General features: G+C 39.5%; 1 protein-coding gene across 2 annotated transcripts in view; it reads left to right on the forward strand.

Annotated features, from left to right (window-relative positions):
• Positions 1–18239, forward strand: part of LOC123311555 (protein spaetzle 5) — a 68437-nt gene that overhangs the window by 36400 nt on the left and 13798 nt on the right. For both annotated transcript variants that reach the window (XM_044895592.1, XM_044895593.1), the window contains exon 2: positions 15329–15486. In XM_044895592.1, the coding sequence (XP_044751527.1) occupies positions 15329–15486 (158 nt within the window). The remainder of the gene's footprint in view (positions 1–15328; positions 15487–18239) is intronic.

The following is an 18239-nucleotide window of genomic DNA, read 5'->3' on the forward strand; positions in this document are numbered from 1 at the left end:
ATAGTAAAGCTCTATTTTGGCGTGCACATTTTTCAAAAATATTTTGTAGGTTTTACTTTTTTTCCTACTCCCCCTCCCTGCGAAAGGAGGCACATACGAGTATCTTAAGATATGTGCCTCCCATAATTCGACTCATCCGAATGAATACAATTTGTATTTGTTACCAATATTTTCTCCATAATTCTTCAGGCCTGCCAGTAACGGAAGGACCCTAGCACTTATTGGTCAAATATTATAATTATACTATGGTTACTCAAATTTCTTGGTGTATAGGGCGATGTATCAGAATGAACTCAGAAAAAATTTTTCCTCTATTCAGATACACTTGGAGAATGAGCTCATTCTAGTTCATGAATTTATCTCCTCATGCGTAGATACAAGAAATGCATAAAAAATAACAATGCGCGACTGTCGTAGGCATCTATCGCATTGAATAAGTCAGATCACATTCCTGACATACTCAATAACGTTCTAAATAAACCAACACTAGATTATAAATCTTACTTTCACTTCCCCGTTTGTACGTGGGTACTTATTGTTCCTATAAACTAGACTTCATTGAACAACCTGTCAAAGCATTAAAAAAGTTCTTGCACGTGCTGAAGACTGCGGAGAAGAAGCATAAAACCACGCGTTTATATTGATGTGAGTATAAGTTTTGTAGGTTACGAGCTACTTATAATAATAATATTCGAAGATCGTCAGTGACCTGGAAAGCTGTAGTGAGCTAAATTACGGTTTTCTAAATTGGTCAGTAAGTTCATGAATGATATACAGGGACAACGTTGAGGTGTATGGGTTTACGGGAAACATTAAAACACTTGTGGAAACGAAGGAATATGTTTATTCATCGGGAGATCTGTTCTAATTACAAGAATGTTTCGACCGTTGTCGATAACTGCTAACCAGTCTCTAGCTGTATTCGGGTTCGGCTTTTGGACGGTCCGAGGATGGTTCTAGAACTGCGCAGAGGATTTAATACTAGGGCGCAAGAGTGTTTTGCGCAGTCCTAGAACAATTCTCGGACTGTCAGAAAGCCGAACCCGAATACGACTTCTGTAACCACTGTCTTTTACCTATATTTGAGGTATTTATATACCTGCCCAATGGGCTCCGTGGACTTGCGCCTCCCAAATCTTTCTAGTCCCTTGTACCTGAAGTGACTCATATGACATGACAACGAAGATTTCATTGCAATTCGGGAATTTCCTTGACGGTGGAGAAAGTTGAGGGTCAAGTCCAAGAATGCCATTGTTACAATGTGCAGGTATCTTCTGGGGATGACAAACTTGGTTCGACACGTACACTGTGTCGAATCGCTTTTATCACCACATACCCCCTTACCAGTAATAACGTTACGATGAAAAATGAAACAATTTATATTTGTACATTATTACTATGGAAAATTGTGACAAAGAGAGAAAAAAAAAATTAGTATTAGATATGCTTGAAAAAAAAAATGTATATATAAATGGTGAATGTAATTGGCTTAATCTAATCCGACTTGTAATCTATCCGGGAAACGTACTCTTCTACCTGAACGTGTAGTGCGATGTTCGCGATTACTATTTCCTTCAGTATGTTCGGGTTTGAAAGTTTGATCGGGTACAACTACGGATTGAGAATTAAACTCGCTTTCGGGTTCGCAGTCTTTCGTCAAAAGAAAGGCTGGTTTTAGTCGGTCTAATGAGACGGTCACTTTTTTGTCGCCTATTTTGATTACGAAATATTTATCATGGCGATGTACTACCTCGTATGGTCCGTCATACGGAGATTGCAAGGGCGCGCGAACTGCATCTCGCCGAACAAAAACGTGCTTAGCAGTAGACAGGTCTTTGAAAATGAAGGTTGGTTTAGAACCATGCCGAATAACGGCGTTTGGCTTGACATCGTTGAGCCGTACCTTCAATTTTTCTACGAAATCCGAATTTGTTTTCTGATTCGAAGGGGCAAAAAATTCGGCAGGTAGTCGAAGACTTGAACCGTAAATCATTTCGGCAGAAGTTGCATTCAAATCTTCTTTGATGCACGATCGAATTCCTAAAAGAACTATTGGTAATGTTTTCACCCAATTGTCCGTGGCGTGGCACTTTATTGCTGCCTTAAGTTGGCGGTGAAACCGTTCGACCATACCGTTAGCTTGAGGGTGGTAAGCTGTTGTACGTATGTGTTTTGTACCGAGTAGCTTGCATAGTTCCCTAAATAAATTGGATTCGAACTGTCGACCTTGATCCGATGTTATTCGGAGCGGGACACCGAAACGCGAAATCCAAGTAGACAAAAAGGCTGAGGCCACAGTGGAGGCTTCCATATCTTCGATTGGCGCTACCTCCGGCCACCTTGAAAAACGGTCAATACATGTAAGGCAATATCGGTAGCCTTGTGAATATGGCATTGTGATAATGTCGATGTGGACATGTTCGAATCTACCAGATAAACTGTCAAACTGTTTGATTGGCGTGGAAACGTGGCGAGTTATTTTATTTCGTTGACACGGGACACAACAGCGCGTCCACTCGCGGCAGTCTTTATTCATCGATGGCCACACGAAACGCGAACTTATTAATTTGTTTGTGGCTTTTATACCAGGGTGCGAAAGGTTGTGCAAAGAGTCGAAAATGTTTCGGCGAAACTGTTTTGGCACAAATGGTCTAACGCTTTCGTTGGTTAAATCGCAGTAAATTTGGACGTTGAAATCGGGAAAATAGACTTTCTTTATGTTGAGGGAGTTTTCATTTCCGGATTCGAGGATTTTGAGTAATTCCTCGTCGATTTCTTGCGCGACTGCGAGAGTACGATGGTCAACTACCTCGGAAATTTCTTCGATTCGCGATAATGCGTCGGCTACACTGTTGTCCTGGCCTTTGATATACCGTATATCAGTAGTGAATTGGCCAATATAGTCGAGTTGCCGAAATTGTCGGGGGGAACATTTATCCAAATTTTGATTGAATGCGTATGTGAGTGGTTTGTGATCGGTGAATATCACGAAGTTTCGACCTTCCACGGCGTATCTGAAACGTTTTACAGCGTAGTACATTGCTAATAGCTCTCTGTCGTATGCGCTATATTTACTTTGAGCTGTAGATAGAGATTTTGTATAAAACGCTAAAGGTTGCCACGAATTATTAGTCAATTGTTGTAGAGCTGCTCCTATCGCGTAATCGGAGGCATCTACCACAATGCTGATTGGTGCGCCAGGGATAGGGTGCGCTAACATAGTTGCGTCAACTAGAGCTTGCTTTACCAAGTTCAAAGCGTTAAGTGCGCTTTCATTCCAGGATATCACCGCGTTTCTTTTGATTTTACCTTTCAATAGGTCGGTTAAAGGTTGCAAGATTTCAGCTGCGTTGGAAATGAACCGTCGATAAAAGTTTACCATGCCTAAGAATCTGCGAAGTTGTTTGATATTTTCTGGTTTGGGAAATTTTACGATAGCATCTACACGTTCCGCCAAAGGTTTTATGCCTTGTGAGTTAACAGTATATCCGAGAAAAGCTATTTCGTTTACTCCGAAAACACATTTCGCCGGATTGATTACAACGCCGTACTCATTTAAACGTTTGAACAAAATGTTCAGGTGTTCGTAACGCTGCGTCTCGTTATCCGAAGCAATTAAAAAATCGTCAATGTACGCATAAACAAAATCTAAACCACGAATTATTTCGTCGACAAATCTTTGACAGGTTTGTGCAGCATTACGTAATCCAAACATTGTGTTAACGGCCTCGAAAAGACCGAACGGGGTAATGATCGCGGTTTTTTCGATATCTTCTTCCGCGACAGGAATTTGATGGTAGGCTCTCACTAGGTCGATCTTAGAGAATACTGTCTTACCATACAATTTCTGGGAGAAATCCTCGATATGAGGTGGTGTGTACCTGTCGGGTATCGTCCTAGCGTTTAAGGCGCGATAGTCTCCACATGGACGGAGAGTGCCGTCTTTCTTGGGAACGCTGTGAAGTGGAGATGACCAGGGACTCTTCGATGGGCGGATGACTCCTTGTTCTATCATAACTTCAAATTCCGTCTGGATCTGCTTAAGACGGTCAGGGGCAAGTCGTCGTGCTTTACAATGGATTGGTGGACCAGGTGTCGTTTTTATATGGTGTTTGGTTCCATGCTTAATTGCTTCCTTCCCGAATACCGGTGGCCGAGTAAGTTCAGGGTATTCTTCTAGATATATAGAAGTCGATGATACACTGATTCGCCATTTACCACTTTCACGGAAGAAACGTCTGTTTTTACTGGTTTACCGTTCGTTGAAAAGTTTGTTATCGAATCGATCAACCGTCGGTTTCTCGCGTCCACTAATAATCCATAATACGACAAGAAGTCTATACCGATAATAGGTGTGTTAACGTCCGCCACTACAAATTTCCACCCAAAACTTCGTCGAAGGGACAGGTCCAATTTCAACGCGATAGTGCCGTATGTACTGATGCGTGTGCCGTTCGCTGCAGAAAGTTCATACGTGTGTTTTTGCATCGGTCCCTTTAGGCGATTTCGCGGGTAAACACACAAGTCCGCACCCGTATCGACAAGAAAAGATACTCTTGTCTGTCTGTCGGTAACGAAAATGCGGCGAGCTTTCGAGTCGTCATCGTGAGCCGCGTTTACGGACGACTTTTGTCGTTTCCCGACGACCAGTTACACGGAGGGTTACACTTTTTGGCCTTATTTCCAAACCTAGAGTGGTAAAAACAGAGACCATCCTGCTTTTGGTATCGACCACGGCTTGAACTTCGTCCGCGTCTTCGTGAAGGTGAGCGTCGCCTGTTTAGCGACAAAGTTTCAATTCGCGAACGCAACTGTCTTAATTCTTCCCGCAATTCACCAAGTTCACTGCATCCGCGATCGCTGGACATTGCGGCGATTCGTCGCGGTTCTTCGCGTATTTCGCGTATACGGTCAGCCATCTCGATGATAGCTGCAATGCTTGTCTCGGTAGACGCGGCCAAAACTCGCTGAATGTCCGTAGGTAGACGACTTTTCCACAGCGTCAGAATGAAATCGTCCGGGATTGTCGCGGTCGCAAGCTTTTTCAAGTCTCGGAAAAACTGCGAGGGCGTTCGGTCGCCGATTTCCTCACTCTCGATCAACTTTTTCACTCGCGAACTGTCTGATTCGGTTAGTCTCTTCATCAGTTCTTGTTTTACGTACGCGTATCGATTCGTCACAGGTGGATGCAGGATAACGTCCTCGATTTGTTCGATGTATTGTTCGCCGAGGTTCGCGATAGTTATGCTAAACTTCGTGTCGTCGTTGGTTACGCGAGCTGAAGTGAATTGAGCTTCTAAAAGCTTGAACCATAGCGCGATTTTATTAGGCCAGAATTGGGGAATTTTGAGGTCTCGCACTGCACTGATGGAATCTTCGGTCGCTTCCACGTTGGTGATTTCGTCGGTAGGATCAGAAGCCATTTTTAACACACACTTCCGTATCGAAATTTCGTAAACGCAAATCTCTTTTTTTACACGCGGATCACGTCGGTATCACCAGTTTGAGGTGTATGGGTTTACGGGAAACATTAAAACACTTGTGGAAACGAAGGAATATGTTTATTCATCGGGAGATCTGTTCTAATTACAAGAATGTTTCGACCATTGTCGATAACTGCTAACCAGTCTCTGTAACCACTGTCTTTTACCTATATTTGAGGTATTTATATACCTGCCCAATGGGCTCCGTGGACTTGGGCCTCCCAAATCTTTCTAGTCCCTTGTACCTGAAGTGACTCATATGACATGACAACGAAGATTTCATTGCAATTCGGGAATTTCCTTGACGGTGGAGAAAGTTGAGGGTCAAGTCCAAGAATGCCATTGTTACAATGTGCAGGTATCTTCTGGGGATGACAAACTTGGTTCGACACGTACACTGTGTCGAATCGCTTTTATCACCACAACGTCATATTTTGAGTGACAGGATCACGAGAAGTACCGTAACTATCCACATATTCGAATAATCACGATTGTGAAAATAAATCGAATCCAAAGGTTGATATACAGTTTATTATGAATTTTAAAACGTTAAAAAAAAAATTTCATAGCTCGCCTTCAATTATCCGCCTCACTATATACGTTCGGCTCACCATGAAGTGACACTTCTCTTTATGAAATAATATACTATTTATAGGGTAGCGATTATTTTCGACTATAGTAGACAAATACTTCTTCCCCACAACGCCACAGTTTTCTAACAAATAGAATATTCGAGAGATGGAACCGTTTGCAGAGTAACGTGATTGATGCTAGGACTGTCAACGGATTTTAGAATGGGCTGGATCTTTTTGGAGCAAGATCTACTTCTACTTTTGTGTGAACTTCGTTTTGTAGGTTTATAGAAAATTTCTTCTACTCTTATACTTATGTTAATAATAACATAATGTTGATGATAGTTCTACACCGTTAAAGCTACAACAGGATCACTTGGAAACGGTCGAACACTCTGCAGAAAGTGAAATGCAAAAACTGATTGGCAAACCTTTGCATGGAAGGCACCAGAACGAGGTCAACTATGATTACGTCGACATATATGCGTCGAACAACTGGTTGACTTCCGGAATGTTGTTTCCTGGGACAGAGGGCTTCATGCTCACCATCCAGGATCAGTTGATTCCAACAAGAAATTACATGAAATATATCGCCAAGGATGCCTCAGTGGCGGACGATAGCTGTCGTTATAGCTGTGCGACACATGAAACTATCCAGCACATCACCGGGGTATGTCAGAAGTTCGCGGGCACGGAGTACAAAAATAATAGTGATGCTGTTGCCAAGATTCTTCACCAAGAATTGGCACTAAAACACCAACTTCTAAGTTCGAAGAAGGTTCCTTATTACAATTACCATCCGGATGCTGTGTTGGAAAATGAACATCACAAGCTCTACTGGGATCGCACGGTTCTGACAGACCGGAAAATAACACACAATAGACCAGACCTCATATTGCTCAATAAGGATGAGGACAGAGCACTATTCATCGATGTGGCGATTCCAAATAATAACAATCTTCTAGATAGACACACTGAAAAAATTTCAAAATACAGAGATCTCGAGGAACAAACCAGAAGACAGTGGAAGCTGAAGGATATCAAGACCATCCCTATTGTCATTTCATCTACAGGCTTGATACCGAAGAAACTACTGGAGAACTTGAGGAAACTTCAGTTGGACGAAAATATCTATAGAGTCATGCAGAAGGCGGTACTGCTCGGAACAGCGAGAACTGTACGCAAATACATGGGGAATGCAGAGGAACACCGTCTGCTCCGACAGGAAGTGCGGGTGGAGCAGGAATCCAACCTACAGCAGGGAGCCGAGGAGCGACCCGGACCCGACCACCACCACGAGCCCGAAAACCTGGAAAGGGCTCCAACAGAGCTTAATCCTTTTGATATCTGAGATATCTGGGATAAGTGAATTTTCCTCTGGAGAGGAGTGTGAAAGCCGCAAGGCTAAAGTCATAAAAACATTTGAAATGACACACCCAGTATTTTATGGCTCCATTTAGTGGTAATTTCAAAACATGGGTCGTAATTGAGTTATGAAATAAAGTCAAGCGTTCTAGACATATTATAGGATGTATAATAGCTTTGAATATTTCACATTTCTTCTCTTTTAGTAACTCTAGGGAAAAGTAGATTAGCTAGCAAAAATTAGTCTGACTATTATTTTCCATCAACTGTTTTTTTTTTGTTCGGTTCGTTATTGTACAGGGTGTTCTAGCAAGGCCGTCAATTTCGACGAACCAAAGTAACGATAACTCAATCAATTCTGTATACTCGAAAAACAAAGTGAAACACCTCCTTCTCTTCTCTCCCCCTCCTTCCTCCCATCGTCGAATCCGGAGGTACCCCAAATAAATGACGGCCAATGTCCGTACCTCATTTGAATTTTTTAGTTCATTTAATTCATTAGGAAAGTACACGAAAACACAGAATGCAATTTCTACTGATGAAAGAAGATCTATGGGGTGTTGCAATACACCGAAAAAGCGGGTGCTACATATGAAAATTGTCGGTATTTCGCGAAACTTTCTCTGGCAAAATTGCCTGGTGGACTTGGCATCATGGTGGAAAGAAGCCCCCGAAAATATTTTCAATCTCCACTTTTTCCACTCAGCCAAACAGAGAAATACTTCACAAGCGGTGGCAGATATTCTCCCCTATATTCTCACGACAAATTTTCACTAATCTAGCAATTTTGCCGTTCGTACCCTTTCCTATTTTGCGAGTACCTACCGCTTCTACTTCTTCTTCTACGTGCGCTGCCCCACTGGGCTGAACTAAGGCCTCGTGACCTGTGACATGCTGACAAAAATGCCACAAGTCGACAGAGAGGTGTCCCTCTCACCATAGGAGTTGTGGGTGTTGTGTTTCCTAGGTGTGTCATCCTTAAGTCTTCAAGGTTGATACAGAAGAACAGAATGTGTTCAATCGTTTCATCCGTGCTCCTGCACCAGCGGCACAGGGAACAGCTAGTCAGTCCCATTCTATTCAAGTGTTTATTGAACAAATGGCCAGTCGTTGCTCCAGTCACTAGAGTCAGTTGTTTCCTCTCAAGAGCCAAGATTTTTTTGACCTCAGGCACAGAGGATTGTCTCTCAATGAGAAGCCTCGACTGTCTAAGACCACCTCTCATGCTCCATTCAGAGGAAAATTTCCTGTCCAGCCATCTATTGAAGAAATTCTTGACAGATGTACGACAGATAGGCAGCGCCGGTCCCGGACCAACAAAAGCTGAGCGGGCTCCCCGCTTTGCAAGTATGTCTCCCTTCCCCGGAAGTCCTGCGTGAGCTGGGCACCAGATAACTTTCACAATGTTATCAGAGCCTAGCTCCCGCAGAGTCTCCCTGCATTCCTCTACTAGGTGAGAGTTAACCCTTTCCTCAGAAAGGGATTTCAGGGTTCCCTGACTGTCACAACAAATATAGCTGTGTTTTCCGGAGTACCCTTTGCGGATATTCTCCAGTGTGCAGGCTAAAACAGCATAAGGTTCAGCCTGCACTATGGAACAATCCTTCCCTAATGGGATGGACAGATTGAAACGAGGTCCCACAATTCCCTCTCCAGTCCCTGTGGGCATCACAGAGCCATCGGTGAACCAAGTGGGACCTTCAGGCTCAAGAAGCCTGTTTGGTGTAGACCATAAGTCTCTGTCAGGGACAATTACCCTGTAGGGTTCGGCAAAGTAAAAGCTGGTGCCCGCGCGGTCCTCTCTATGGAGAAGGGATGCGTTGGCATCCCTCACTATCTTAAGAGCCCTCGCATGCCCTCTGAATAGTCCTCTATCGCGCCATTGTCCCTGTTCCCAAACTCTAAGAGCTGTCTTCATAGCCACCTGTGTAACTACAAGGTCCAAAGGTGGTAGGCACCTACCGCTAATAATCGTCGCATAACAGGGTGTGATCTTCATTTCCATTTATCAATGGCTTCTGCTTTTTCGTCTCAGTTCGGCGTTTCACCTTATACATTCCTGAACATAACGAATTTGAAGAATTGATATTAAACTTCTTCATGAATAATTCAGAAAAAACGGAAATTTCGCATAATAATTATGATAAGGAAAAAACATATAAAAAATTGTAAAATACGTTGTTCCAATTGTTGAAATATTTCCAATACTTGAAAGTCAATATAATTTCACATGAAACTTTCTTAGCGCTTATGGAGCTCTATTTATCAGTGTTCAACAGGGCCCCTTTTTCCATGGTAAAATCATCATCAGGTCCGTATTCTTGAATAGACATCATTAGGCAACCAAAGGTACCAATTTCAAAAACTGTAAGTTGTCGTCTTATAAATAATAAAAAATGTACCCAAGTCTCATCCATAGTAACAATTCGGTTTAAGAAATCTACATCGTTTTCAAATCGAGCACAGATCGAACGTGATACTTCTATCCTTGCACGCTTTTGGTCAACATTCAAACATTTGAGTATCCATTTTGCAGCAATTTTTCTCATGTCCAAATTGACGTGAACTATAGGATGAACGCGTTCGTATGGAATATTCAGTGCTTCAGATATCCGTTTTAGCCCAATTTGACGGTCTGATAAAATCATGTCATGAACTGCATCGATATGATAGAAACTGGCGTTCCCGATCGGTCAGCTTCAATGGAAAATTTACCTCTTTTGAAGCTTGCAGTCCAATTTTTCATGGTCGTATATTAAGGACATTGATCACCAAGGATATTAAGCAGATCTTCGTAAATCCGCTTACCTCTTAACCCTTTTGAATACAGTTACTCGATGATGGCTCGATTATCCAATTTTTCGATTTTCACAATTTCGGTGGACATCCTCTTTCTTTCAATTTATGGCGTAACTCTGGTTTACTTTTTTGACCTCAAACTTCACACTGACACTTCCAATGAGTTATTTTTCGTTGCTATGGTAACGCAATATTTTTTTATTCATGGAACTGGTCTAGGCTCAGTGGCGTAGCAAGGGGGGGAGGGGGGCATCATGCCCCGGGCGCTACTCACAAAGGGGCGCCAAATGGTTCGCAAAACGAAAAAATTGCTGGATAATTTTAAAATTGATTTTTGGAAAATATATTTCAAATCAGTGTTTTGAAATAGGTGTTAATTCGTAGATAATAAGGTAAACAGGAACAATGATGGCTAGAGTCCCGACTCGGGACTCGTGTCCAGTCCCGAGTGACGTCATTAAATTCCGGACTGATATTCGGTCCCGAATTCAACGATGCACTGCACTGGTGCTTTGAAATTATTGAGCAGTGGAAGGAGTAGCGAAAAACTCAATTTTCAGTACAAATCATAAGCCTATATACCCAGTCAAATAGAAACAATGATTCATGTTTCAATCGGGCATGTAGATAGGTATGAGTTGCTATAAAGATAAATATGTTGTTAGTATATTTTACTCTCAAATCATCACATTTATGAAGAGAAAAAAAAACAATCTTGAAATGAAACATCTAAGATGGACATTTTGAACAGAACCACTATCTTTACCTTTTTCGCTAAATTTTCATACACTTCAAATAAAAATACATTTTTCTACAAGCGTGCGCCTTCAACCTTTTTCCCGCACGCATTTCAAGTTGCAAAGAGTCACTTTCCCAAAAGGTGCGGGAAAAACGCCTGCTATTTCTTTCCCGCACGCAAATGCGCAACTGCTTACCCGAACTCTGCTTCGCATCGTTCGGGCAACGGCAGTTTCGTGCGGGCAAGTATCACTTTCCGCACTTGATAGGAAAATAACTATTTATTGAGATGCCGCAGCATTGTGTCGTTATTTCGTATGAAATATTATACATTTCACAAATATATTTGTCAGCTTCCTTTCTCTATCACATTTTTTTTTAGTCAAGAATGGCCGTAAGGAAGAGGTTCACTTCTGAATCAAAAAGTACGTCTGGCAATTCCTCTGGATCAATTTACACTAACCAATTCCCAACTTTCTAACTATTTAGAATTGCATACTCGCTCCTTCCATTCTCAAATTAAAAGATTTTCTCCTGCCTTTTCAATCTTGATTTAGAAAAAGCCCACACTATTTTTTGATAAGGTATCACTCCTTGAATTTTGTCGCAACTATTCATAAATAAAATTATACGATTCGCATAACCTCAAAAACCTTTTACAATGTCGGGACTGGAAAAGGGTCCCGAGTAAGGACAAGAGACCTGTTTGGTAATTGAGTCATTTGATTTCGTCAGTCGGGACTGGACATGGATCCCGAGTCGGGACTCTACACAGCCATAAAGGCTACTGTAATAATATATTCACAATAAAAACTGGCAGGGCTGACTCGACCAGTATCTGTCAGCACTTCCTTATGGCAATTACTCTTTGAGGTTAGGTACATAAATTGTTTCCTTTCTTGATTTGTTTGATATAGTTGAGGAGCCCAAGAGATACCTTGTCCCAGTAGAGTATCTCTACCAAAAATTAGACCTGTATATAGAGGATATTGTCTAGGACAGCCTGTTAGAATAGTAAAAAAAAACGATCATTGTACATTTACAATGTAAGTTACATGTTGAAAAGTATATATTTTCTTAATCTGACAATTTAAGCGTGACGAAAATGTATGGGAGAGCGCGAAACCTGCAAGAAAAAGGTCACATGTACATTATCGAGCGCGGTGGCTTCTATTTTTATTTTGAAGCTAATGATTCAGCAATAACGGAAAAAATATAATCTGACAGTTTCAGCATGCCAAAGCAATAAAAATTAGCCATAAAGATCACAAAAATCAATTTTTTTTCAATTATCTCCTCTCCTGGACTTCAAATTGTTTTCGCATTCATTATAAAAGTTGTACCACAAAACATTTTCTAAAAATTTTGCCTGAAGCAATTTTTTTTTCTACATCTGAACATTTTTGAGATATATGGCGATAAATGTACGTTAGACTGGGCTTCTACAATGACCTTGGCCTTTCTCATGTGTGGCTAAGCTCCTCGCCCTTATCGCCCCCTAACTCGAAAACAGTTAAGAGTATGTAAAATTGATTCAGGAAAAAGTTGTCTAGAATTTTATTATCTACAACTTTCATAAGGAATACAGAAACGATCAGAGCTACAGGAAGGAAGATATTTGAAAAAATGCCTTGTTATCATCTTCAAACTGTCAGATTAAGAAAACGCCCCTTGATTATTGTCAGATAAATGGTGTCTGCAACACCGAGACTAACCATCTCTATGAAAATCTGACACGCTCGAGTATTTACAAGTAACGATTTTTTTGCAGTTTCAAAGGACCAGTGTGACCTTCGAAGTTGTCAACCTCTTGAAAAGTAGCTTCCTTTGGGTCCAATTAACATATTCCCGAAAGATTTGACACGCTCGGAAAAAAAATTTTTCACCATTTTCAACTGTTCCGTACGGCTAGCCCCACTACGCAAACTGTCAGATTAACATTAATTTATTATCAGAGACACTCTCGATTATGTACATCTGACGATTGATTGAAACCTGCAGACGCTTTCCCCACCGCTAACAGTGCATGCCTCATAAAACCTTTTTTCATTCTACCATCTATTCTTCAAAATCCACTAGGTCTCCACGACGCTCGAGTAAATCCGGACTTGGCATCGTCGGCTGCCTAACTAATAAGATAATAAAATCAATATAAGAATATAAGAATCATCACTGAATCGGACGAAAGGCGAATCAGCCTGTAAAAGTTCTATGGGCTTACTACTATGTTATAATTGCTATGATTAATATTTGCAGTGTACAAACATTCCTTCTTTCAGAACACTATTTTTATATATTTCTATTATTTTATTGACGCTATGTAGCTTAGGCTTGTTATTTTGAAACGATAATGATGATGTTTTTTAAAACGATAATAATAATAACACTCTAATGTACAGTCAAAAAAATTTCCGGAAAATAAAAACTAAGGGATCGTCCATTTTTCTATACAGATACTTCTCAGACACCCAACAAATACAATGTTTAGTCGTTTTCCAGAAAGTATCTGTACTATATTCATATTATAATTAAATTTATATCTCCTTGAAAATAATGAATATTAACTTTTTCATAGTTTTGAAAATGCGTTTCTTTCTTAATATTTCTTTATAAATTTAAATAATACATTAATACATATATTTTGAAGTTATTTTAGATGATCATATACATTTGCTTGAGCCTATTATCTTATTTATCTCACTTTATTCATTCATCAATTTGCCAGTATATTTATTTAAAATATAATATGATATGCCTATATGGTTTTCGAATGAGTCGAGGGGGGAGGGGGTGTTAAAAAGGTATTATGCCCCGGGAGCGAGTTAAGCTCGCTACGCCACTGTCTAGGCTAACAAGATATCAATACATCCTCGTATATGTACATTGATTCCAATAAGGGAGATCGGCCACCGAATGCGAAGTTGAGCGAAGCTGAGAGTTTTCAATGCTAAATGATGAGCTACGTCACTCGATTCGTAGCTTGTCGATTATACAGTATTAGTACTGAAAATGCTCAGCTTCGCGCAACTTCGCATTCGGTGGCCGATCCGCCTAAGGGTATACCTCGGAATAAGTCTGGTTAGATTCTGAAATTGCAAGTTCTTTGCAGATCTACAGTTTTAGATATAATGCAGAAAGAGTACTGAAATTATCCAAAAGCGAAAAACATAAATAAATTTTGAACTGAATATTTTAGAACGCCTGGACTAGATATTCAAATGAAAATCCTCCGATTCGAAATCGTGCAAATGTAACAACATTTGGCGGTCATGGCGCTATACTGCAATGTGTGTTGCATATTAAGGCCATATTTTCGCGATTAAGACGCGTGAAGCGTCTTTAAGAGCCTAGACAGATGGTGCTATTCGAGCGAATAAGTCATGACGTCAGTCTATAAGACGCTTTAAGCGGAACCTGGCGCTCTCTGGAGAGCGCCTGTGTTGTCTTAAGCGGAAAGAGGTAATATAAAGAAGAAGGGAGAATGGAGAATATGTTGTTTATATCGAATTTGATTTGAATTCCTACTAGGGAAGAGTGCTTTTACTGCCAATAATGCAGTTTCTGCATTATCATTTAGAATAAATAAATATTTTTCAAATAATAGCCAAAGAACAGAAATTGAAAATTTCACAATTCGATTCGCTGTCTAATGACAACGACAGATGACTCAACCATCAGCGATATTCTATTTTTGCGACAACAAAATAATGACGTCACACTTAAAGACGCTTTAAGACATCGATTAAGACGCTTAATCGCCAAAATGTGGCTTAAAGGAGGCAACTCACCAATTTGACTCCGCCAACAGCGTAATTCACGCGATCGACGTACGTTCACAGTTTACAGTTCTCATCAGCTTGCCGACTGACTGGGAATATCCGACCAGATCCGACCTTTCTGCTTTCAATAGGGCAAATAAGGAGGCTGAGCTCCGTTGGCTATTTACTGGTTCATTTCATGAACTCGAATTCTGGATTCTTTATGATTTTGCTGTCTGGAAATATATTGGATGGAATAGAGGAAATCAAACATTGCGAAACTATTGTACATTGGATTTTGGGAAATAATTTCAGTCAGCTGGAATATCCTGGCCAAAAATAAATCTCATCTGGATCGATTGGAATCTGAACGATTCGTTCTCGGTGGACGACAAAATTTATTCTGGAAACTATTTCCCAAGAAAATTAATTTAAGAAAAAATATCACTTTTTATTATATTGAAAGAAATAATTGATTGACTGTTAATACTCGAATTCATTGCTCACCAAAATTTTAGCATCCCAAATTACCACGAGCCACCACTGCTTTCGTGAAATCCTAAAATTCGGAACTACTTTTCACAACCATTTAACTAAAGCTAATTTTTTTCAGGTAATCATATTTTTTTTGGGGTCAACAATTTCTAGTCATGGTGATTGTTCTTACCAATATGGAAGAACATGCCCTTTTGTACCAGCCCCAGCTGGAAAAACCCCACCATGTGCAAGGCCAGGACTTACGTTTTGTGAATATCCTGACGGCTATCCTGCGTAAGAAATATGAAAATTATACTTTATTTTTTCTATCATTAACCATATTTTTCCTACTAATCTACTGAATTAAAATAAACAATTTTTTTCAATGAATGGGATCATTCTTTTTGATTTGGTTTAGGAAAATAGATATCTATGTCACCTATATATAATGCTAATATGAATAGTTGGCAAAATTATTTTTTTATTAGATGAAAGACTCTTCAAAACATCGGATTCTACCATCAATATATTTGTTTTAATCGTATAATGATATGATTTTTGTTGGTTAATTTTTAAACATACCTACAAGATCTACTATTTGGGATCTACCTGTGTCTGTCTCAATTCGTATGTATTTCTTATATTCAAAATTTCTTTCTTCTAATTGTAATGATAATTTTCCAGTATAGGTTCTTCACAGATAGTGGAACATAAATAATGTATGTATGTATATACAGATTTCAGATTCCTATATTTTCCATTAATCGGTTTTGTGTTAAATGTGTAAATAAAAATTTTCGAGTTTTGGAAACTATTCTTATAAAGAGATGAAAAATATAACCTTGATTTCTATATTATAAGTTTGGAAAAAAAATTCGTTTCCTTATTAAATGAATGATCAAAGTAAAGTAAGTCCATCCAACTGGACGCAAAGGAATCACGTTCAATAATTAAGTCTTATGTTTTTCAATTCATAATTATTGTTTTTCGGTCGAATGTCTTTCCAATCATAATTTTAGATGAAAATATTCTTTTAATTTTACGAATTTCAGGAGTAGATGATGATATATGTGATTTGTTTTGTAATAAAAGCTGTATTCAAAAATATTTTCAGAATATATTTATTCTGTGTGACGTCACTAGTTCAATCTTCGTTAAAATGAATTGTTTTGAATAGTTGGGGAGCCCAAGAGAAGTTCGTGATTTACTCGAGCGTGTCAGATTAATATAAGGGGAGATACCTTGGACCCTGTAGAGTAGTACCTCTACCAAAAATTAGATCTGTATATAGGGGGAATTGTCTAGGACAGCCTGTCAGAGTAATAAAAAAAACGATCATTGTACATACTCCAGCGTGCATGTCAGATTAATGTTAAAAAGTATATATTCTCTCAATCTGACAATTTAAGCGTGACGAAAATGAGTGGAAGGGCGCCAAACTTGAAAAAAAAAGTCACGTGTACAATCTCGCACACGGGCGCTTTTTTTCTTAATTTTCAACTTATGATTCAAGAATAACGGAAAAAATATAAACTGATAGTTTCAGCGAGCCGAAACAATAAAAATTGTCCATGAAGGTCACAAAAATCAGTTTTTTTTACTTTCCTCCTCTCCTGGGCTTTAAATTGTTTTCGCTTGCATTATAAAAGCTGAAGAGCATAACATTTTCTACTAATTCTGTAATTTTGTATAGAATTTTATTATCTACAACTTTTATAATGAATACAAAAACGATTAGATGTACAGGAAGGAAGATATTCTGAAAAATATTTTTATCATCTTCCGAGTATCAGATTAAGAAAGCCCCCCTTGATTAGTGTCAGATTAATAAGTCAACACTTCTGCAACAATGAGATTAACCATCTGTATGAAAATCTGACACGCTCGAGTGGGTAGAAGTAACGAATTTTTTGCATTTTCAAAAGACCGCTGTGACCTTGCGTCTCGTCCGAATTACCAGTCTCTCGAAAAGTAGCTTCCTTTGGGTCCAATTAGCATATCCTCTGAAAACCGTGCATATCCGCGCAAACTGTCATGATAAGCATGAATTTATTATCAGAGACACGTAGGGCATATACAGTATATTAATCTGACACACTCGATTATGTACTTATGCTTTCAGAATCCAAGCACTTTGATAGCTCTGTTTAACTATTCAATAAGGAGATAGATTAGAATATTGTAGCATAGTTTGGAGACCTATATATGACTGTCATAGGAAATGTATTGAGTCGGTACAGAGAAAATTTTACAAATTTCTGATGTGGAGGCAGGAGGTTGTGTACCCTCCCATAGGTTGTGATCATGGCCTTTTACTTTCAAGGTACGATTCTGTTTGCACTGTAGATAGGGTGAACATTTGCGCATTACCATTTATTCATAAAATTGTCAACCAAAAGATCGATTGTTCGGAGCTTTTTTCTTGTTTACCATTTCTGGTTATCCGTTTGGGTTTTAGAGATGAGATGGTCTTTTACTGTGGGACGGGGAGAACAAATGCAATTTTTCGATCTCCCATTAATGCTTGTAAACTTGTCAATTCGCTCGCAAGTCTTTGTGACGTTTTCCATTACTCCCCCTGGTCCATAGTGCAGGCCTATTATTCGCTCCGCGCTTCACTTGCTTTGTGAAATTTTTGCTGAGAATTGTTTTTTTTGTGTGTAATTTTTCGTATTTCTATATTTAATTTTGTATACCATATATCAATGAGTCATCATTGTATAATTTTCTTTTGTGATTTCCTGTAAATGGGGGTAACCTGTAGGAAATGATCTACTAAATAAATAAATAAATAAATGAAAAAACATACACCTGACAATTTTTTTTACATCTTTGAGACCTTGCTGCAGACAATTTCCTCACTGCTGAAAGTGCATACATCATAAATCCTTTTTTTCTTTCCACCATCTTATCTTCAAAGTCCACTAGGTCTCCACGACGCTCGAGTAAATCCAGATTAAGCATCGTCGGCTCCCCAACTAGAAAGCTTGACATCCAGATATGATGAGAAGCGCGATTGACACCGATTTGCGGTTCTAAATATGCCA

This window comes from Coccinella septempunctata, chromosome 4 (genome assembly GCF_907165205.1).
Source record: "Coccinella septempunctata chromosome 4, icCocSept1.1, whole genome shotgun sequence".
NCBI classification, from domain to species: domain Eukaryota; kingdom Metazoa; phylum Arthropoda; class Insecta; order Coleoptera; family Coccinellidae; genus Coccinella; species Coccinella septempunctata.